We start from the raw sequence: 24,186 nt of genomic DNA on the forward strand, positions 1-24,186 counted from the left end.
TTGGGGGGTTGGGTGTTGGGTTTTTCCTCCTTTGCCTTTTGTCAGTGAGGTGGGCTCCGCGGTCTTCTTCAAAGGAGGTTGCTGCCCGCCAAACTGTGAGGCGCCAAGATGCACGGTTTGAGGCGATATCAGCCCACTGGCGGTGGTCAATGTGGCAGGCACCAAGAGATTGAAATCTCTTGGTATGGTCTAAAACCTACTTCAAGCATAATCGAGGAAGAAACCTTTGTTTAGATTGTACCTGGATAGGGCTGATGGCCAAGAACAGTGTAAACTGGTTTGGCTTAAACAATGTTTTCTCCTTTGTCAAGTGGACATCATATTCAATGTGGATACACTGATTGAATTATGGGTACCAAAAATGATTCCAGACCATTGCCAGTTGGAACTGCCAGGCTGCTAGGGTCTGGCGAGTGGGAACCAAACATTTCAAATGGTCTTCTCTTCCCTCCTGCAACAAAGGGGGATTGGATGGAGGCAAGCATAATTGGAAGCATTGAACAGACAGTCAGTGAAGTCAGCTGGCAACATCTTTCTTATACCTCTTCATTCTCCTGCCAATAACTGTTTATGTGATCTTCTTCCACACACTGTTCACTTCCAACTTGCAAACAGTCCTAGTTACAAACAATTCTCAGGAACAGAACCCTTTTGTAACCTGAGGGCTGCTCATAACAGATACACTTTACTTATTGTAAAACACAAAAGTCTGCAAACACTGAGGTTGAAGTAAAAACACAATGCTGGAGAAACTCAGCTGGACAAACAGTGTACTTTCTTTAGCAAAGATAAAGGTACATAACCAACATTTTGGACTGAGCCCTTCAAGGTATTAAAAAAAATTGTAGGCAGGCACCTGAACAAAATTATGGAGGAGGGACAGGTGGAGGAGCACGGTTCCAAAGGCAGGAGATAATAGGTGGATAACAGAGGGAGGGCACACCAGCAAGCAGGGGAGATGGGATGGCTATGTGAATGGAGAGGGAAGAGGTTGGACGACAAAGGGAAAAGGGAGGGAGAATGGAGAGTAGATGAGGAGAAACAAGAGAAGTCGATATTATTGCCATCAAGTTGGACACTCTCCAACAAGAAACAAGAAATGTTCTTTCTGGACTTCCTCCACACAGCACAGTTCTGCAATACCTTAGTGTATTTTTGTTAAGATTTCATACTACCTGAAACAACTGCTACCCCTCCATCAGACTCCTCTTCAACAAACTCAATAAGAGACTTGTTCAATGACTCTTTCTTTTGCAGTCTATTTTTTTCTATCTGTATTGCAGTTTGTTTACATTTATTTATTTGTTTACATTAAGTCAGTTTTTTTTGCTCTCGCCAGCTGGAAAAAGAATCTCGGTAGTATGCAATAACATGTATGTACTATGACAAAAAAATCTGAAATCTATTAACAATTTAAAATTTACTCAAATATCTTAAAAGCATTACAATTCTAAAACAGATGACCCACATTTTCAATTCTGTTTGTTGTATAAAGTGATTAAGTAAAAATATTTTTTTTAATTATCTAACAGCATGGAACACGTACTCAAGAGAAATTACATGAGGAAAAAACTTTCCACCAAGAAAAGATGCGACAGGAAGAATTACCCCGCAGGGAAGCAGAATTCCGGAAAGATGTGGATCGGAAATTGGATGCTCGGGCTAATCAAGTTTCCTCTGTGGATTCTGGTACATCTAGTCAGGAGCAGTTAAGCTACTCTTCTAAATCACTTCCAGCAAGTGCTTTTGCTCCCCATAAAAGTGGACCGAGACGATGGAAAACTCCAGCTCCAAATCTGACGACCCCAATTGCTGTTTCTCAACCCATTAGAATAGAAAATCAATTGCCACCTCCACCCCCTCCTCCTCCAGTACATTACTCTATTGATTTTGATAATACCCATATTGATCTACCACTACCACCTCCACCACCTCCTCCACCAATTTCACAAGTCTCTAATCAAGGCTCTGCTGTTGATCGCAGGAAGCGAGAAGAACAACAGCGTTGGTATGAGAAGGAAAAGGCACGGTTGGAGGAAGAAAGAGACAGGAAGCGCCGTGAGCAAGATAGGAAAATTGGCCAGATGCGTGGTGGTCCACCTTTGCATACCAATCCACCCCAACCTGTTCATGTTACTTCTGCAATCCAGCAAGCAAGGCCAGAAAAAGTGGCCACCTTAACACGGCCTCAAGATACAGTGATACGCGAGCTTCAGCCTCAGCAGCAACCTCGTACAATTGAACGCAGGGACTTGCAATACATTACAATTAGTAAAGAGCAGTTACCTGTAAGCGATAGCCTTTCACCTGATCCCTGGAAACGGGATGCAAAGGAAAAAATGGAGAAACAGCAGCAACAACATCTTTTAGAAATGCTGAGTAAAGAGATACAGGAACTACAGAACAAACCTGATCGCACTTCTGAGGAGAATGACCGCCTTCGGAAACTTATGCTTGAATGGCAGTTCCAAAAGCGGTTACAGGAGTCCAAAGAAAAAGATGATGATGATGAGGAGGAAGAAGATGATGATGTCGATACAGCATTTATTATGCAAAGACTAGAGTTGGAAAGGCGGGCAAGGGTGAGGAGAGAATTATATTCCCATTTTATGATTCTGGGTTACTTTCTGTATTTTGAAAATGTTAGTTGTGACATTTTGTGGCTTAAAGATAAATATCCTAAAGTATATCAATATACAGTATCACACTGGGTTCTTTTGTACACTTTCAATGCAATACATAAAACTTTTACACTGAATATTCTTAAGAGTTAACATTTTCCAACTGATGGTATCACCATAAGCAAGCAAATTTTGTTTTAGGTGATTAATCCATTTCTATTTTTCTATGAAAAAGAGCTATTGGCAGTTTAACATCTGCCTTTATGAGTAAATTTGCATACCTGCTTTTCAAAGGCATTGAGAAAAATGTTTTAGTTCAAATAACAACTGTCTATTAAGTTTACATTTCACTTACAGGATCAGTACTATTCAGTAAGTGAAACGTGGGACTGGGGCAATTTGTCACAATGCTGGATGGCAATCCATTTATTTTCAAAAAATGACATTGACTGAATGATCTTGTCCTCTTCTAACTAAGCCAAGGTTGTTGATCATATCATCTGGAATATTTCTTTCAACATGCTGCTGAGCACAATGTCCTCATACAGTAGAAGTTCCTATTTCTTGGCTATAGAGTCCAAACGTGAGCTACGCATAATGGTTAATATTTAAAATACAACTCAAAGCAGAAAAGTCTGAGCATCTCCTTGCTATGAAGAGGTTGCATAAATCTTTGTAAAGCATGGACATAATGCTAGGAGATGGAAATTGATGAACTGTTCCAGTGGGCCTGATGCATCAACACAGATTGTCACTGACAATAGTGGGAGCCATCTGCCCTGGAAATTACACCAAGACTTTCGTGTAGAAGGTTGAATATTGCTAAAGATAAGCAAAATGGTTAAGTTTTCATATCTTATGATATGAAAGCTTGTAAGTGCCAGCAGTCCTTCCTGGTGGACAGTCGGAATGCATCATTGCAGGGCTGCTTTTTACACTTCTCAATGGCCCTCAAATTCTGACTTAATAGTTTTCCCATGAAATATTGCTGGAACCAGCTTCACTCATACTTGGGAGTATTCTCACATCTAGCTGGTTCCATCTGTAATTTAGCTCTATTCCTCTAATCATACATTACCTTTCTTATGCACCATACTTGATTCCTCTGCCTCTTGCCTTTGTCTCGTGGATATTGAGACATCTTTTTAAAGAAATTAAAGTAGACTTATTTTTGGCCTTCTCAAAATGGAACTATTCAGCAGGGAAATTGGTCATGCCAACCAAGGTCTTCATTGGCCTGTGTTTGGCACACAGCCTTCCAAATCTTTCCTATTTCAGTACCCGTCTAAATGTCTTTTAAGCCTTACAATTTTATCTGGCTTCACAACTTCCACTGGCAGCTTATTCCATATACCCACTATCCTCTGGTCCCTTTCAAATTTTTCTCCTCTCACCTTAAACTTAAGCCCCCTCGTTTGGGGGAAAAAAAATGATCATTCACCTTATTTATGCTCCTCGAGATTTTTATGTTCCACCACCCCCCCGCCCAGCCGTTAGTGCTTCAGAGAAAAAAAGTTCCAGCCTATTTAGCTTCTCCTGGTAACTCAAATTAACCAGTCCTGTAAACCGCATCATGAATCTTTTCTGTACTGTTTACAGCTTCATGACATTTTTCCGACAGGTGGGTGATCAAACTGCCCACAATACTCAAATATGGCCTCACCAACCTCATTCAGGTGTAACATGGTGTCCTACATTGTGTTCAATGTCCTGGCCCATGAAGTCAACCATATCAAATGCTGCCTTCACCATTCTACCTAAATATGTCTCTACTTTCAGGGAATCGTATACTTGGATCTCCAATCTACAACACACTCCAGTGGTATGCCACTTACTATGCAAGTCCTACCCTGATTTGATACCAAAAATTAACACCTCATACTTTATTAGTTAAATTACATCTACTATTCTATGGCCAAATTCCCCACAATCTAGATCAGCCATTTTCAACCTTTTTTTGGCTATGTTCGCCTTAGGACTTTGCTCAAAATTTATGGTCCTCTTTCCCTGCAAAGCAGTCACATTTAATTGGTTTCTTGCATAATTCTCTCTGACTGTCTTGATAAAAATATTTTATGATTTCAGCCCATGCCCCTCCCCCTTAAATATGCAGTGACCCCTGAGAGGGGAGATGGAGAGGGCCCCCATTAAGAATAGCTGAACTAGATCTTGTTGTGATCCTTGATGACTTTATTTAATATCCAGCAATTTTAGTGTAATTTACAAACTTACTAACCATATTAGTCATCCATATTCACCCAATTTTCGTAAATCCTCCTCAAAATAAACTGTCATATTTATGAAACATGATGTCACTTGCTGGCTATCCCTAATGAGTTGTTGCCTATCCAAATGCTAGTAGATCCGATCCCTCAGAACCCCTTCCAGTAATTTTCCCACCACTGTAACTAAGCTCACCTGCAGGTAGTTCCTGGGTTTATTCTTGCAGCTCTTCTCTAAATAAAGGCACAGTATTAGCCACTCTCTGGTCAGATAGAATCCCACTTGTGGTTAAAAATTATGCAAATATCTCTGCTTGATCCCTATTAATTTCTTCCCTCGCTTCCTACATTGTCTTTAGATACACTTCGTCCCTGGGGGTATGTGGACCATAACATGCTTTAACACCGCTAGCAACTCCTCCCAAATACAAATAAAAAGTGTTCATTTGAGACCTTGTCCATCTCGTGTGGCTCTACATGCAGACTACTCTCTCCCAAGTTACTCATTTGCTTGTAACCTACCTACAGAATCTCTTTGGATTCTCCTTAACCTTGTCTGCCAGAACTATCTTGTGTCTTTGCTTTCCTGATTTCCCTTGCGCTAACTCCTACTTTGTTTGTATTCCTCAGAGATTTCACTTGATCCCAGTTGCCTGTACCTGATATATGCCTCCTTTTTCAATATCCCTCTTTGGTTGAACTAGATCTTGTTGTCTTTCCTAAACCTGCTACATTTGATCTTCACTTTGACAGGAATATGCTGCCCATGAACCTTCCTGATCTTGCTTGTGTGGCTCTGTGCCTTTCAGTTGCTTTATGCAAAGGTATGTGTTTGGGAGAAAAACTTTCACAAATGGCAATCTGCTTTGCAAACTTGAATGACTGTAATTTTATCGGAACCTTCAGGGTTAACTTGAGTCCACTGCTTTCTGTGTTTCTTATTTCTTTTTGACTCTTGATTTTGTTTTGACTGAGCTACTTTTCCTTTGTATGTTTGACACAGACTCCTAATGCTCCGGTAAGGATTTTTTTTCAATGTTCGGTAAAATTTATTTCTAATATTGCTGCTAAGCCAGTTAGTGAAATGATACTGACAATGTCTGAACTACTAATTTTGCTCCATCTTTCCTCCTCACCCCTACTGCAGACTGTTCCAGCTATCTCAGTTCTAGATTTGGTATGTTCTTCCTTATTTTTCTGCCTGCTTATTCTCTCCTTTGTATGTATGTCTCTGATTCTGGAAACTGCATCTAGATAGGGTAGTGATTTAGTTTAAAATTGAAATAAAAAATGTGATGAAAGTGCTCTGCAGGTCAGGAAGCAAATATAGATAACTAGAAGTCAGCTAGTGAGCTTGTTGCTTTATCTACTGTCCTCAAGTTAATTGCAGTGTTTTTTGTTTTAATTTCAAATTTCCTGTCATTGGACTGTTATGGTTCTCTCATGATTTAGTTTAACTTGCCTTTTGTAAATGTAATTACAGTACTACTCTGATTATCCGAAATGGTCGGGTCCAGGCCCATTTCTGATAAACTTTTTTTGGAGAACTGGTCATTTTTTAAAAACAGCCCAGTAGCAACAGCAAATCACTTGTAACAGTGTTTATACAATAACAAACAACAAGGTAAAATAATGTTTAATTCTCACCAAAAAAATTCTGGTCTCTGCTGAATCCTGACACTTCCCCACAAAGGCCTCGCTGTGCCAGGAGCCTGAGGGTCCCACTCCTGCCGGGAGATTGAGGTCCGTGCTGCTCCCGTGAGCCCGAGGTCTGCTGCAGCCAGCGCCAGGGGCCCGGAGTCCACTGCGCTGCTTTCGACACCGGGTGCCCAAGGTCCCCAGTCAGTTCGGCTCCAAAAAAATTTGGATAAATGAGTAATTCAAATATCTTCGTTTATCCAAAATATTTTTAAAATTTTTTCAGGTAACTGAGGATTTCAGAGAATCTAATTCCAGATAATCAGAGTTGTACTGCAATATTCTTGTTTTATTCTATTTTTCTTTGTGTGAGGTTAATAATTGCTATGTCTTTTTTAAATCACTGTTTATTATGGACAAATTTAGAACCAAAATCTGAATGCTTGGGAAAATCTAAGTATTTGTTTGTCTAATTTGTTATTTAACATCTTTCGTTCTCTCTCTGGCCTAATGCATAATGGTTAAGAATGAACTATAATGTCATCATTATTTCTCCTGGATTAAGCTATTAACCCAACATTACAGTCTTTATATTTTTTATTTTAATTTTTTTTAAATTTGGACATACAGCATGCTAACAGGCTATTTTGGCCCACAAGTCCATGCTGCCCAATTTACACCCAATTAACCTATACCCCTGTAAGTTTTAAACAGTGGGAGGAAAGCGGAACCCCTAAGGAAAACCCATGCAAATATGGAGAGAATGTACCAACTCCTTATAGACAGCACAGGATTTGAACCCCAGTCCCGAAGGTGGTGTGCTACACCAATCATGCCATCCATTTACTGATATAAGATGAGGGGTCAAAGCCTCAGCAAAGATTGAACTCCATAGGACAGACACTTCACCATAAAACTATTGATATGTTCAGTATTTCATAAATTTATCATTTTTGTTTTATGGTGAGTAGCTGTTATTCTGATAACAATATCTCATCCCAAAATGAGTTGATTCTTCTCCTGGTCTCTGGCACTTAAAGAATGCCAGTCAGTTTTTTGTGTGGGAAATTAATAATGATACTCTCTGATCATGTTATTACATCATTGTATGTGTGGATTACCTGACATTATCTATTTCTCATAATTCACAAGGCTATTTGGTCCATCAAATCTATCCTGACTCTCAGCATTCCCATTAGTCCCATTCACCACTTATTTCCTTGTAACCTATTTTCTCTCACAGATCTATCCTTTTTCCCCAAAATGTCCCATTACTCTCCTAAGGATAATTTACTATGGCAAATTAACCTACTAGCACATCTTTGGGAAATGGAAGGAAGTTGAGAAACCCTCGCAGTAACAGAGAATGGAGATTTCTCCCGTGTGCACACAACATGGGAGATCAGGATCAAATTTTTGCTTTTTCTTCCAAAACTTCTGATACATTCCATCACACTGTCCTAACTAATTTTAACTTCACTCTGTACACAAAAGCTTTCAAAATTGTTTGGATACCTTGTAGAGCAATACATAGGTACTGGAGAAACTCAGCAGGTCATGCAATGGCTCTAGGAAGCAAAAGTATAATTAATGTTTCAGACCTGAGCCCTTCACCAAGGTATAAGTAAAGAGCGCGTAGATATCTGAATAAAAGGGTGGAGGGAGTGGGGGGGGGGGGGGGCAGGTTTACAGATCAACAGGTAATAGGTGGATATGGGTGGGAGACAGAAGAGAAAAAAGCTGAGAAGTGATAGGAGGAGGGGGTAGCTCTCTGAATGAGGAAAGGAGACAGGGCTGGGGAAAGAGAGCGAGACCGGAGAGATGCCTAACCAAAATTGGAGGTTGTTATTTCTATCTGATTGGAGCATGCCCAAGTGGAATATTAGATGTTGTTCCTCCAATTTGTATGTAGTCTTGGTTTGGCAGTGTGAGACATGTTGGTGTGGGAAAGAGATGTAGAATTAAGTGGTTGGCCATTGGGAGGTCCCTGTTCTTGCAGCAGGCAGAATGAGGGTGCTCAACGAAACTAACTCCCAGTCTGCTTCCAGTCTCACCAATGCAGAGGAGGCCACAATAGAAGTGCAGGATTTTTTTTTGCGCAGTACATTTGAATAAGTTATTTTAAAAATTGTTTTTCTGTGACAAATTTTTCTGAAAATATTTTTCAGTAAATTGAGCATAATTTTTATAATATATCCTATTATTAATATAAATTATTTACTCTAATTCTGAGCCTGAATCTAACATTGACTTAAAAATAGTTACATGCCATGATTGATCCAAGAATGGAAAAGATAAAGCCTGTTGCCCTCAAATATAAACGTTGATTTAACCATTAAATTTGAAGATGAAACTTGGATTGGAATTCATCAAAACCATATTGTTTTGAAGCACTAAATAAAGAAACTGTCTTTGTTGTATCTTTTAAAAATTGTTTTGCAATGTGGACTGGACACTGTTTTCACAGAATCCCATTTCCTTACTGATTCTCCATACCCCTGCCCACAAGATATCTGGTTCTGTTTATAATTTAAGTTTATGCAGTGCTCATGATGGGATTTAGCAGCAAGCCTGTTTGTTGGTAATATGACTGTTGGGATGATGAAATGCATTTTGCAGCATTTAACATTTATCTTACCATTAATAATAATAAAGTATGCTGGTGATTTTGGTGAAAAAGCAACAGTATTCCATTCTATTATTCCATATTGTACTGTTATATATTACCATATTCATAGTCTTGAGTTTAGCAGAATATTTTAACTCTTGTTAAAAATGTATGATTGATGGATTATAGTTTAATAATGAGGAAATCCCATTTGTACATTAACCTCAGTTGTTAGGCTGTCAGTTGTACATAAACTGCCACTTTGCAGTTGACCCAGATACTGAAAACTGGCCTTGCTGAGAGCATTCCTGACAACTAAATGTATATATTTAGGAGTATCATCTTGCTCCTGACGACAAATTTAAGGCTGTATGGCAGGCTTTTTGAGCACTTTTTCCTACTGATATTTAAAAGTCATTGGTCAACTTTGATCTTCCAAATTGTATGTTATCTCTTGTTATATCTCCTTAACAGAGGCAACATTATCAGGTTGGTACAGAATAATTTTTATGCCTGCCTTTTGTATTGTTAGTTATGAGTAGCAAACTTTAAAGGTACACAAATGAAAGTGTGTTAAAAGTTAACAAATTTATTACAGTTGCAAGATGAGGAACGCAGGCGTCACCAGCAGTTGGAAGAAATTAGGAAGCGAGAAGCAGAAGAGAGAGCAAGACAAGATGATGAACGCCTTCGTCAAGAGGAGGAGCGAGCAAAACGAGAAACCGATGAAAAGGTTAGAATTTATGATAAATCATAATGTGTCGATTGCATTGCAGAAATACAAACCCACCAGATTAGGCTTTCAGAAAAAGGGGTGGAAAGAAACAAGCTGATTTAATATCACAGATGAATGACTGATGAACAATTAATCGAGATAACTTTAAAAATATTGAAAAATACTTAAATGGAAAATAATAAAATTAACTTGCTTTTTCTTTCACCTTGTAATCCACCACCCTGTAAGCCCAATTGAAATCAATGAGATCTCAGATCCAGCATCAAATCTAACATGAAGTTTGAGAGGCAATTTTTTTGAATATTTTATTTGTTTTAAGAAAATACAGAATGTAGGTCTCAATTAATGTAATAACAATAATACACAATGTAAAATCTTAAGGTCCAAAAAAAAAGGAGACTCCCTCTTCTCCCTGCACCCCCTCCCCAAATTCAAAAGGAAAGGGGACAGGCGGCAGGGAATAGAGGGAGATAAAAAGAAAGAAAATAGAAAAGTTAAAGCAACAGGAGCAAGGTTTCACATCTCAGAGTCACATCATTTTAAAAGTATTAAATTTCTAATAAGGAATATGCCAATTGACAAATATCAAAATATACAATCTAAATAAGGTTGCCAAATTTCAAAGAACATACTATATCTATTCCTAAGACTGTAAGTAGTCTTCTCAAGGGGATACAACTTTGCACTTCCATGTTCCCATGATAAATGTGAAGTAGGGAATCAGATTTCCATGTTACCACTATACATTTCCTGGCTTTTGACAATGCAATTTTAGAGAGGCAATTTCTAGGTATTCTGAATCCAATCCTCATTTCCAGGTTTGAGGGATAACTAAACACTTTCTGGTATCATCACCCAGAGGTAGTATGACATGATCAAAAATTCTGCTTCAGGATTGTTCTGTGAGGAAATCTAAAGCTCTGCTTTTCTGGTTACAAGTGCAAACAGTGAAGTATCAAAAATGGCATTTTTTTGTGTATTTGTGTAACCAATAGCTTTCAATTTTAATACTAACATCCTCCTATTGAAGAGCATAGAACAGTACAACACAGGACAGACCCTCTTCCTGTGCCGACCAATATAAGCCTCCTCCACATCAACCTAACTCTTCCCTCCCTTACAGCCCATAACCCTCTATTTTTCTAATATCCACGTGCCTATCTAAGAGTCTTTCGTGGCCTTTTGTATCAGCCTCCACCACCACTCCAGCAATGCATTCCTTCTCATTTGCTGTTGTGCCTTCCTGACAAATGAGGAAATGTGTGTCCACAATGAGTCACTTACTCTCTACTTTCTCCACTAGAGCTTTTGATGTTTTATGGAGGGTGGTCATTCCTAATCCAAGTTGAGACTTGGATTGTTACTCTCGTACCATATCACGAGATTTTATACCTCTTTGTAGTGCGATTCAGCATTATTGCTGATATTGCCAACTACTGTTGTGTCATCTGTTGGAGCTGGATCTGGTGATGCAGTCATAGGTCAGTAGCATGAACAGGAGCGGGCTGAGCACACAGCCCTAAGATGCACCAGTGTTCAGCGTGATGGTGCTCGACATTCTGCTAACGACCCAAACAGACTTTAGTCTTTCCAATAGGAATCCAAAATCCAGTTACAAAGAGGGATGTTCAGTCCCAGCGAGGACGACTTCTCCACCAGCCTCTGGGGAATGATTATATTAAATGCCATACTGAAGTTGATAAACTGTAATCTGACATATGAAGGAGTGAAGGAATAATCTTACACACCTCTACTAAGTTGCCTCTCATTCTCTTCTCTCTGAAGAAAAATGCCCCAACTTGCTCAACATTTCTTCACAAAGCACATTCTTCAATCTAGGTATCCTGGTAAATCTCCTTTACACCGTCTCTAACACAGTACAAAAACAAGTGCTGGAGAAAGTCACGCAACATCCATAGAAAGCAAAAGGCAGGCAACATTTCGAGCCGAATCCCTTCTTCAGATGTGGTGAAAATTAGGCAGACACATGAATAAAAATGGAGTGGGGAGAGGATAAAGGAGTCAGAAATAATGGGTGGACAGTTGTTTGAGGAAATGAGAAGCTGAAGTCATGGGGGAGGGAGCAGAAGGCTAAGAGAGATGGGGGAAGTTAATAGAATTTGGGGGTCAATGTTAACACTGTCTGCTTGTAGACTGCTGAGGCACAATATAATATATTATTCCTCTCTTTTGCTTCCACACCCTTCATGTAATGTGTGATCAGAACCGAACACAATACTTTAAGTGCAGTTTAACCAGAGTTTTACAGAGTTCCAATATTAACTCGTGGCTCTTGAACGCTTTAATGAAGGCCAGCACTTCATGCATCTTAACCACACTATCAACTTATGTGGCAACCTTGAGGGTTTGGACCACAAAATCCTTCTGTTCCTCGGTGATTAAGAATCCTGTCATTAACCATGTACTCCGTCTTCAAGTTTGATCTTCTAAAGTATATCACTTCACTCTTTTCCAGATTGAACTCCCATCTGCCACACCCCTCTCCAACTCTGCATCCTCTATATCAGAGTGGGCAACCTTTTCCACCTTAAGTACTCCCTATGCTATATGTTCTGTGATTAGTAAAGGATTGCTTAAGGTGATATGTGAGTGGAAAGAAAAAGTTTGAAAATCACTGTTTTAATCACACCTAATTGACTTGTTAAGTGCATGGTTTCATAACTCCAAAGGAAATGGGCCAATGACAATTTTTCTCAAGCAAAATATTTCAGTAAGAATTGGGTCTCGAGCAGTGATTCTCAACCTTCTCTTCCCACCCACATGCCACCTTAAGCAATCCCTTACCAATTATAGATGACATTTTCCTTATTCTAATATATCCTAATTTCAAAAATATCATCTTCCAAAAACATGAGCTACGATATTCCAAATTTCATTCTCTTTAATCCAATAAATCCAACTCTGTGACTGCTGCTTTATGTAGTTTTAATTCGTTGATAACAGATAAACATTTTGCATAACTTATATAAAGAAGCTTAAACATTAAACAAAAGATAGATAAATGAATTTAAAGAGAAAAAATTCAAAGAAATATTTCTCGTGTTCAAGTTTCCTTTACATGTTATCGAGCAATGAGCAAAAGAGAGAGGCACAAAATTAACTAAGAGTTAAAAAAAAGCACAAGGTTTTAATTTTTAAATCAGTCTCAGCACTTATGGCATAGGGAATCTTAAGGTGGAATGTGAGTTTTTTAAAAAAGGTTGCACTCCCCTGCTCTATATCCTGATCAAGATTCCTTTACTGTCATGTAATAGTACAGAACATGTAAATTAGATGAAACTGCCTTTAAGGCAGACCGAGTCACCAGTAGTGTTGCCTGCTGCCCCTTACAGTAAGAGAGAAAGAGAAGCAAAAGAGATTCCCTTCAGAGTCACTGAGTGTCTGTGAATTCGCTGCCACTTTGTAACCTTCTACACTATCCACAAATTATTATGGCCCACCCCTCCACTTCTTCAACCAAGTTATTTATAAAAATCAGAGCTGGGACTCCAGAACAGATTCCTGTGGAACACCACTTGTCACTGACCTACAAGTGGAATAGACTCCATCTTTGACTACCCTTTGCCTATTGGGGGCAAGCAAGTTCTGATCCATGCAACCAAGTTTCCATAGATGCCATGCCTCATAACTTTCTCTATGAGTCTAATTTGGGTGGACCTCTTCAGCATCTTACTAAAATCCATACTCACCATATCCACTGACCTACCTTCTTCAATTTCTTTCATCACCTCTTTGAAAAGAAGTGAGGCATGACCTGCCCCTCACAAATCTATACTGACTATCCCTAGGCAAACTGATTCTCCAAATTATCATAAATCCTGTCCCTAAGAACCATCTCCAAAAGTTTGCACACCGCTGACATAAGACTCATTGGTCTATAATTCCCAGAATTATCCCTATTACTTGAACAAGGGAACTGTGTTTCCCCATTTTCCAATCCTCCAATACCACTCCTGTGGCCAGGAAGGACAAAGATAATCATCAATGCTCCAGCAATCTTTCCTCACTTCCAATAGTAACCTGGGGTATATCCCATCCAGCCCCAGGGACTTGTCTAGCTGAATGTTTTTTTGAAGCTTCAACACTACCCTTTCTTAACCTCAACATGTTGCAGAGTATTTGCTTGTTCTGTGCTGGCCTTGAATTCATCAAGGTCCCATTCCCTGGTTAACACTGAAGCAAAGTATTCATTAAGCACCTCTGTCTCCAGATATGTTCCCTTTTATCTCTGAGTGCTCCTACCTTCTTCCTAGTCATCATTCCTTTTCTTTGCATACCTGTAAAACGTGTTTGCTTATTCCAAATCTTTTCATGCCCGCTTCTAGCTCTTTTGAGTCCCTTTCTGACTACTCATGAGCCCTATCCAATTTTTGATTCCTAAACTTTGTGTATGCTTCCTCCTTCCTCTTGACTAACTGTTCTACCATTTGTCAACCATAGTTTATTTATTCTAAGAGGCAGTTTTTTTTACAATTTTATTTTACATCTATTGCACAGTGATCAAAGAATAAGTTAGTATATTCACTGATTCATTAGAGAATAATTATGACTATTTTGATTTAAATGTTTTGTTTAAAGAATTATATGTTGAAATCTATGCAGATTTTTGGGATGAATATCTTTGTCCAAGGATGGAATGAGTTTAAACAATCTTAATTAATTTGTCTGTGAACATTAAGCCATAGTGCATAACTACCTCAGTTCATCACTGAGTCACAGTGTCATTTGAACAAGGATATTTCATGTGTCTGATACAATAATACTGTGGGTGGTACTGAAGTTCAGCATTGGTTTGACAGTGTTACCTAACACAAGTGAATTTGTTATGGTGACATAGTACCTAAAGTGGAAAGTACCAGCCCTTCCCTGTTAGGTCATCTTGTAAATGCTTTGCTAGTTGTCATTTACTACTGATTCTTATTCATGGTCCAACAATCTAGTCACTTTTTGTGTATTATCTGTATGTTACCTCCAGTTGCAAGTCAATGTATAAAAATACATTCTTTCAAAATAAAATAGCTGTTTGGCCCATTGTATGTGTATCATCCGCTTGAACATTTCCATTATTTAGGATTCCCCTGTACTTGTGCTCTGCAAAGCCTTAATTCTGTAAAAAAAAATGGTAAATACTTGATCTCTTTTAGAAAGTGCATACAGGGTCATCTTTTCTCCCTGCATTTTTATCTCTTCATGTCGCCTTTTAAGTTTTTCCCTTCAATGCCATACCTAAGAATCTGGTTTCAACCTTTCTGCTATGGGGAACCATTTTTACAAATTGCTTCATAACTTATTTAATTGAGAAACACAATTTCTTTAGTTTCTCCATGATCTTAAGCCTGTTTCTTGTAAGTTTCTCATCAGTTTCTAAATACTTAGCAAAACATGTGGTGCTCAAAATTTGTCAACCACTGTCCATGGTATAATAATTACCTTCTGCTGATTAAACCCCCTGGATAAACTTGTCTTAATCGTCAAAAAAAGTGTGTATATATAACCACTGAAGTCTCTGTGCCTGACCCCTTTTACAATGGTAATAGTTTAGATGTTGAAGCAAGTCTTTCTACCAAGTGTCAGCTTCACTGTATTATAAAAGTCCTACAGTCCAGTACTAATACTCACTTAAAATCTGATTGGCTGACTGTGATTGTTGGTCCATTGAGTTTCATTGATGTAGCAGACTTGCACACTCTCCTCATGGAAATCCATGGCAATTTTTTTAGTTCAAATATATTAATTTACTTTGTGCAAGGGTATTTTTGATATTACAATTTTAAAGTTAGTTTTTATTGTTTTAATATATTTAAAGTACTTCAAGTATTCTTACAAATTTGAATTTCCATGGCTGCTTTTGGGCGATATACAAAATGGGTATAGCCTCCCAGCAAACAACTACACCAGGACCCATGCTAAAAGAAAGAGGTTGGCAAACATTGGGCCACTGGAAAATTTGCATCATTGCTTTCTATTCATTCTTCTATTCATTCATTGATTTGTTGGGTCACCAGCAAATTTAGAAAATTCTCTTTTGGTGGGGAAATGAATTGCTTGATGCACATTCCTTCATAGAAGAAGAAAACATTTATATAATTTTGGCTTCCTGCAGCAGAAATTATGCTTAAGGAAATTTTATCCAAAATTAGGCGTGGAGTAGTTTTGAAACTTTGCACGTAAATCTCTGCATGCTTTCTTTTACTATATCAGTGTTATCAATTTATTTTTAACATGAAATAAGAGATGGCTATCCTGATTATAGTTTGTACAAACTAGCTAACAACTTTTTGGTTTCCATTAGAGAAGACAAGAAGAAGAGTATTACACACGTTTGGAAGCTGAAAGACGTAGACAACAAGAAGAAGCTGAGAGGAAATTGCTCCAACCCGATGAACCTGGTCTGTACAGGCCTCCCCTTCCACGGGACTATGCTTCTGAAAGCCAGCAGTATGAAATTCCTCCCCCATCCCATTCATCTAACGCTCCTCCCCCTCCTCAGAGAAACATTTCTTACATCAAAACACAGATCGTCTCCCCTGACAAAGTTTACACTGCCAAGTTTGTCCCATACAATGAGGATGAGGAAGATGCAAATCTTTCAGGTCAGGATAAGTACTCCTTCGCAAGGAAATCGTATGGTGAACTGCCTCTTGCCACTAGGCAGCCGCCATTCATTCGTCAACCCCGCCCGGTTTCAGATGGCTGCTATCTTTCAAACTCATTCCGACCGCCATCTGCCAATGCCAACAGTACTGCTCCAAAAACTGGTGTCCCACCTCCCCCTCCAACCAAACAGAGCTTCATGCCACAGAGTGGTTTGAAAGGTAGAGACAAGTACAAGTGACAATCTTGTACCATTTTTTTCTTTTAGACTTTCTTGGTTCTTGCAATTTCCTTATTGAGAATGTAACTATATCATTTTTCTTAATGTATATATCTTTCCCTCTGAATAACACATGATTTTACTAGATTCAGAAATCAATTATTTTACCTCAAAGTCACTGAATATTTTCTCTTCAATTTCATATCTTAATTAATCTATCCTGTCCTCTTAAATATTTGAATTTTAATTTTGCACCCTAATAATCCTAATGGATGCTTTTTTGTTTAAGTTGTTCCAATCAAAGTACTGTTGGTTTTGGCTTTGTTCTGTTTTGTGAATGAATGCTTCCCTAAAGCCCCTCTCGATCTACAGGAAGAGATTATGGCAAATTGGAATGCTTACAGACCTCACCGATTTTGGGGATTATTTCAGACCTTTTACTATTCCTGTTGCAAAGGGGAACTGATCTGGTGTAATGTAACCCAGCATTATGAATAATTAGTTGTGAACCTGCAGCCTACCCCGCTTTTTTGAGATTAGGCAAATATATGCCAATTAACCAATATCTAGCAATATTCAAATTAAATGACAAATGGAAAATTTAAAAAACAAATTGCAGATGCTGAAAAAATAACTAGAAAATGCTAGATATATTTGAAGAATCCTAAACATGAAATATTAACCATTTCCCTTTTCACAAATGGTGTCTGACCTGAGTTTTTCCACTATTTCTCTGTTTTTATTTCTAATTTAATAATTGGCTGTTTGAGCAAATTATTGGTGGGTAAATGAAAGCTTCACAATTATTTATCAACAATGCTCGGAATGCAACATGTTTTTAAATTTTTTGTTTATTCTAAAATTTAGACAGTGTTGCATTCAAGATCTTTCACTGTCATCTAACTCTCATCTGCCTTAAGCATTTGATTTCTATTTCTTTTAACCATATCTGCTTTTTTTTAAAAAAAAAGGCTAAAGCATGCTTTATGAATGGTAGTAAAAGAAACTTGTGCAATTTGAAATTTCATCGTAATCCAGAAAATAGTCATAATTTTAAAACCAGTAAATAAAAATTAACTTTGAAGTGAAAATTAATTTCCAGTTATGTGGTCAAATGATTCAATTGCAGACATTGTAACTTTGTTAGCTTTTTCAGTATGATATCAAATGTTCCCCTTTGATTTTTCATGGTTACCTGAAACATTAAAGAAATGGCTTCATTATGATCAAAGTTAGCACTAAAATTTGCAGTATGTTACCTCATAGTGCAGCATCTAATGAGAAGAGGTCAGGTGGTTTGCATTTTGGAATAAGTGGGGGGGGGGAATAAAAGCAGGGTAAGGTGGAGGAACATGTAGCCGAGAACAGCACAGGAATGGGCGCTTAGGTTCATAGTGTCTACACCAAATGCAATTCCAAAATAAAATAAATCAATAATCTACTACTCTTGGCAATGGAGGATGCGGGTTTGGCAGGTGCTGTCAAGGTTGGCATGTGCTGTTGGGTTTGGCAGGTGCTGTCGTGGCTCAAAGAAAATTACAACTGGGAACTAAATATCCGTGGCTACAGATTATATCAGAAGGATATTCTTTTGGTTAAAAATTGAATTAAATTTTGAAGAGAAAAGACATTGGATCAGAAGGTATAGAACCCCTGGGAGTAGAATGAAGCAACTTAGGGTAAAAAGACCCTTGTGGGAATTGTACACAGGCAACCAACCAGTAGTCAGGTCCAAACTACAGAGGGTAGTAGGGAAGACATGCAAAAAAAGGCAATGTTACAATATTCATGGGATTTTGGTATGTAGGTTGATTGCAAAAACCAGGTTGGTGCTGGATCCCAAGAGAAGGAATTTATAGAATGCTTTCAGAATGGCTTCTTAGAACACCTTGTGGATGAGCCAACCAGGGAAATGGCAATTCTGGATTGGGTATTGTGCAATGAACCAAAGTTGATAAGGGAGCTGAAGGCAACCCTGAATTGGCAGCGATCATAATATAAGATAAAAATTGACCTGAAGTTTGAGAGAAGCTAAAATCAGGTGTGTCCATATACAAGTGGAATAAAGGAGACGACATAGATATGAGAGAAGAACTGGCCAAAGTTGGTTAGAAAGGCACACAAGCAGGGAGGATGGCTAGAGTTTCTGTGAGAAATAAAGGTGCAGGACTGGTTTATTCCAAAACAGAAGAAATATTTGAATGGAAAAATTACATAGCTGTGGCTGACAAGAAAAGCTAAATCCAAAGTAAAAGAAAAGGCATTTTCAAAGAAGCAAAAATTAGTGTTCAGAAAGAGAACTGGCAAGCTTTTCAAAGCTTACAGAAGACAAGAAAGGGCGTCATCAGAAAGGAAAATAACTTGAACGGAAGCTAGCAAATAATATCAAAAAGGACATTAAAAGTTTTTTAAAGTATATTAAGAGTAAAAATGAGGCAAGATTAGATATTGGGCCAATAGAAAATGATACTAGAGAAATTGTAATTGGAGAAAAGGAGATCAAAGAGGAACTGAATAAGTATTTTGCATCAATCTTCACTGTGGAAGACATTGGCAGTATACCTGACTTTCAAGGGTGTCAGGGAGAGATGATGAGTGCAGTAATGATCACCAGAGAGAAGGTGCTTGGGAAGCTGAATGATCTGTGGGTAGATGAGATTCCCAGATCCTCGGGTTCTTCAAGAAGTAGCTATAGAAGCAATAAATTCTGGCATGGTTCCAGTAGGAATAAAAAATTGCAAAGGTTGCTCTGCTATTTAAAAAGGGAAGGAGGCAGCATAAAGGAAATTATAGATTGGTTAGCCTAACATCAGTAATTGGGATGTTTATTGTCAAGAATAAGGTCATGGAGTACCTAGAGGTAATTGACAAGATGGGCCAAAGTCAGCATGGTTTCCTTAAGAGAAAATCTTGCCTGACGAACCTACAGCAATTTTTTTTAGGGAAACAACAAGCAGGTGAGACAAAAGAGATGATGTGAATGTTGTATATTTGTATTTTCAAAACGCCTTTGACAAGATGCCACATATGAGGCTGCTTAACAAGATAGAGTGTGGAATTACAGGAAAGATACTAGCATGGTTAGAGCATTGGCAGATCAGCTGGAAACAGTGGGAATAAATGGATCCTATTCTGGTTGTCTATCAGTTACCAGTTGTGTTCCCCAGGGGTTGATATTCGGACCACTTCTTTTTGCATCGCATGTTAATGATTTGGAATGTGGTATAAATGGCTTGTGGCCGTTTGCAGCTATGTAGGATGGGCAGTAGTGATGAGGAAATGGAGAGGCTGCAGAGACTTAGATGACTAACAGAATGGGCGAAGAAGTGGCAAATTAAATATAATGTTGGAAAGTGTATGTTCATGCACTTTGGTATAAGGAATAAAAGGCCATACTGTTATTTGGATTGGGATTTCATTCAAAATTCGGAACTGCAAAGGGACTAAGGAGTCCTCATGCAGCATACCTTAAAGGTTAACTTCCAGACTGAGTCGGTGGTGAAGAAGATGAATACAGTGTTGTCATTCCTTTCTAGAGGAATAGGATGCAAGAGCAGGGATGTGATGTTGAGGCTTTACAAGGTACTGGTGATACTCCTATATCCTAGGGGTTAGCCTATTTGAGTTACTACAGGACATTTACTAAGTTTGAACTCCAAGGAGAATGTTGATTTGTGTAGAGTCTAATGGAAGGGCCATAGTGAGATTTGCCAATATGTGTGGGAAATTCAGGCTTTGGCTTGAGCAAACAGGCTATATAGCAGGAAAGATAGGATAAGGCTTTTTATTGCTATTCTTTTCAGTGGTTTAGTGTAGCCAAGATGGTACTTGGGGTGGTCCAGAGATACTCCTGCAGAATGTGGTAAGTCGGGAAATCAAGTGTACCTGCAGACTACTTGTGGAAAATGTGTACATCTACAATTCCTCAATGACCAGATCAAGGAGCTGGAGTTGCAGCCAGATGCACAACCAGTCATTTGGAATGCTGAGGACTTAATACATAAGAGCTTCCGTGAGGTCATCTTACAGAGCACGCAGGCGGGGATAGGTTGGGTGATCACCCGTAAGTGTAGACAATGTAGCCTGAGAGAGCAGGAAGAACCTGCAGCCATGCTGCTCTCTAAGAAGTATACTGTTTTGGATACTGTTAAGGGAGGAAGTCACAGCAGCTGTCTCTCTGGGTCTTTAAGTTAGAAAGAAAGGGAGGAAAACAGGAAAACGATTGTGATAGGGAACTCGATAGTCAGAGGGTCTAATAAGAGATTTTCTGACCAAGGTCAATACACCCGGGTGGTATATTTCCTCCTGGGTCAGGGACATCTCAAATCAAGTCCACTGCATTCATAAAAGAGAGAGCAAGCAGACCAAAGTCATGGTACACATTGGTTCTAAAGACATAGAGGAAATGGAATACGGTTTTACAAAACACATATGGGGAGCTAGGATGTAGGATTTAAAAAGTAGTACCCCCGAAGTGGTAATCTCTGGATTACTTTTTGTGCACATACCAGTGTGACTAGGAATAGGGGGAAAGTGTGCATGATCATTATACAGGAGGAAGGGCTTCAAATGTAATAATAATGTAGAATCTCTTCTGAGGCAGGGGAGACCTGTACAAGAGAGACGAGATACACCTGAACTGGAGGAGGATCAGTATTCTGATGATGATATTTGATTGACTCACCCAGGTGGCTTTAAACTACTCTGGCAGGGGGTGGAAATTAAATAGAGAGAGGGACTAAAATGGTTAAGGAGTGCAAGCTAGTCAGGTGGTAATTGAGGTATCAGTAGGGGACACTCTGGGACAAATCAACATTATGATGGTCAAGGAAAAGGATAACACTGGTTCTGAAATTAAAATCCTAAATTGGGCAAGGTTAATTTTGACAAGATTAGGCAGGAGTTGGCAATAGTTGACTGATTGCAAATATAGAGTAAAAGCATAACTGATAAATGAGAGGGGTTTAAGTTGGCAATAAGGAAGGTCTGGGATGAACATGTTCTCAGCTTTTTTTCTCTCTACTCTCTCATCTATATTTCACCTATATATTAACTCTTGCCTGTGCTTGTCCCCTCCTCCTCCCACATTTTTATTCAGGCATCTGCTTGTTTTTTTCTTATACCTGACAAATGGCCCAGCCTGAAACATGGATTACTTAGTGTGGATGCTCCATTGCTTGCTGAGTTTCTCCAGCACGTTTGTGCAGTTCAAGTGATGTCCCTGACTTGTTCTTTGTAAAATCTAGAAAGGCTTTGGGTAGTTAAGAGGGGAATTATTTGTCACATGATACCCATCCTCTGATCTCCTACAGATATAGTAATTATTTAGCTGATTTGCAGGGACCCCTGGGTAATTGATGATAATGCTCTGTAAGGTTAAACTAGATTTAGATTCTCTTGTTGCAATTGCTCTCTGTCATTTTTGTGGCACAAATTTTGTCCCTGTCAAAAAGATTTTCTATCATTGCTTTAACTCTGGAACAAGCTATTCCAAAACTCACTAGTTGACATCCCATCTTCTCTAAATGTGCTCATTTAAAACTCTAAGTCTAACTTGCCCATCAGTCTCCTTTTCATCATTAATATTGGCTCCTGATCAGCAAAATATTGAATTTAAACCCATCAGTGATTTTTCCTTTGCCCAAGTCTGTAATCTTCTGCAATCCACTAATCATCCAGAATCTTTGTTATTTCACTTCTGATCACGTGTGCATCCTCTTCCTTTATTCCACCATTGCTTTCACTGATTTTGGTGTAATCCTCTATAAGATCAAAACCTGTTGGAAGTTTATTTGTCCTAACCATACCTTAGATTGATGTCTTCATAAAACATTGGTATATTATGGCTGACACCTAATTAGAAATCTTGTAAAGCAAAGTTTTTGTTTATCCTGAGATATGCCTCCTTTAGGATTAAGATTGTAGCTCTGAGAAACCAGGAACTCGATTCTGACCACATAACAAATCAGTGGTGCTAAAAATAAACTTGTATAATTAATTTTTCACTCTGAAGGAAAATATTTACCTTAATTTAGGGCATTCCTCACTAGAATTTGTAGTTGATGCTTATATTTTAAAAAATCAGGTTTATTTTTCTGCCATTCAATTTCCAGAATAGAATGTTCATATCCAACATATTTGTTTGCATCCTAATGATGATGGAAGTTTTTTGTGATGAATATTTTGATTAATAGGATTTCCTACATACGGAGGGTCATCAGCAAGTAACACTGGAACAAATGAAATTTACAAAGGCCCAAGAGAGAAACGCCTTGAACAAAATAAAGGGTAAGGTGGGGCGGGGGGAACTGTTGATTTAAAAACTTAAATTCTACAAAATGACTTCATGGAACTATTCCACAACATTTATGCAAATATTTTCTGTGCATGCAGTTGGTACTGTGCTGTATGTTCATAAAATGCTTATTAATCTTGGTTGTACCATAAAATCCCTTGGTGATTATGCTTTAAGTATGTCACTGAATTGCCAGGAAAGTGTCCTTTTCATTACAAATATTTTTACCTTGAGACTGATGAAAAATTCAACTTGAATAACCTTAATTTGTTCCTTGTCAAATTTGTTTTGAACTCAAATCTTTTCAAAAGTTTGTGAAAGTGAATATTTTGATTGAGGTTTTGGCTGGTCTCAGAGGCCAGCGTCAGAATATATTTCAAGAGGCTGAACCCTCGCATATCAGACCTGGCAGAGTGCTGAAAATCTGTGTCAACCAACGAGCTGGAGTGTTCACAGACATTTTCAATTTTTCTTTGCTGCAATCAGAGGTTCCTGTCTGCTTCAAAGGGGCATCAATCATTCTGCTGCCCAAGAAGAGTAGGCTGAGCTGCCTCAATAACTATTGCCCATATCTACTGTAATGAAATGCTTTGTGAGGTTAGTCATGGCCAGAATTAACTCCTACCCAAGTAAAGACCTGGATCCACTGTAATTCCCCTTCTGCCAAAATCGTTCCACAGCAGATGCAATCTCACTGGCTCTCCACTCAGCTGGACACCTAAGCAACAGCAATGTGTATATTAGGCTGCTTTTCATCTATTACAGCTCAGCTTTCAACACCATCATCTCCTTAGTACTGGTCAGCAAGTTTCAAAACCTGGGACTCTGCAACTGAATCCTTGACTTGCTCATCGGAAGACCACGGTGCGGAATGGTAACAACATCTCCGGCACACTGACAATCAGCATTGGTGCACTTCGAGGATGTATGCTTAGCCTACTGCTCTACTCTCTCTACACCCATGATTGTGTGGCTAGGCATAATTCAAATGTAATCTACAAATTTGCCGATAATACTAGTCTGTAATTCTGCCAACAACCAATGAGGCAGTGTACAGGAGTGGGATAGATCAGCTCATTGAGTGATGTCACAACAACTTTGCACTGAATATTAGCAAAACTAAGGAACTGAACACAAACCAGTCCTCATCGAGGGACCTGGAGTGGAGAGTCAACATCTCTGAAGATCTATCCTAGGGCCGTCATGTTGATGTGATCATGAAGAAGGCTCA

The 24,186-nt window shown here is 38.7% G+C and overlaps 1 protein-coding gene across 7 annotated transcripts in view; it reads left to right on the forward strand.

Annotated features, from left to right (window-relative positions):
• Positions 1-24,186, forward strand: part of afdna (afadin, adherens junction formation factor a) — a 310,032-nt gene that overhangs the window by 277,815 nt on the left and 8,031 nt on the right. For 3 of the 7 annotated variants that reach the window (XM_069932147.1, XM_069932148.1, XM_069932151.1), the window contains 5 exons: positions 1,533-2,582; positions 5,991-6,020; positions 9,688-9,822; positions 16,139-16,661; positions 22,855-22,948. In XM_069932147.1, the coding sequence (XP_069788248.1) occupies positions 1,533-2,582; positions 5,991-6,020; positions 9,688-9,822; positions 16,139-16,661; positions 22,855-22,948 (1,832 nt within the window). The remainder of the gene's footprint in view (positions 1-1,532; positions 2,583-5,990; positions 6,021-9,687; positions 9,823-16,138; positions 16,662-22,854; positions 22,949-24,186) is intronic. The other 4 variants (XM_069932149.1, XM_069932150.1, XM_069932152.1 and 1 more) reach the window with 3 other exon arrangements.

The sequence above is a fragment of the Narcine bancroftii genome, chromosome 4, assembly GCF_036971445.1.
Source record: "Narcine bancroftii isolate sNarBan1 chromosome 4, sNarBan1.hap1, whole genome shotgun sequence".
Lineage (NCBI taxonomy): Eukaryota > Metazoa > Chordata > Chondrichthyes > Torpediniformes > Narcinidae > Narcine > Narcine bancroftii.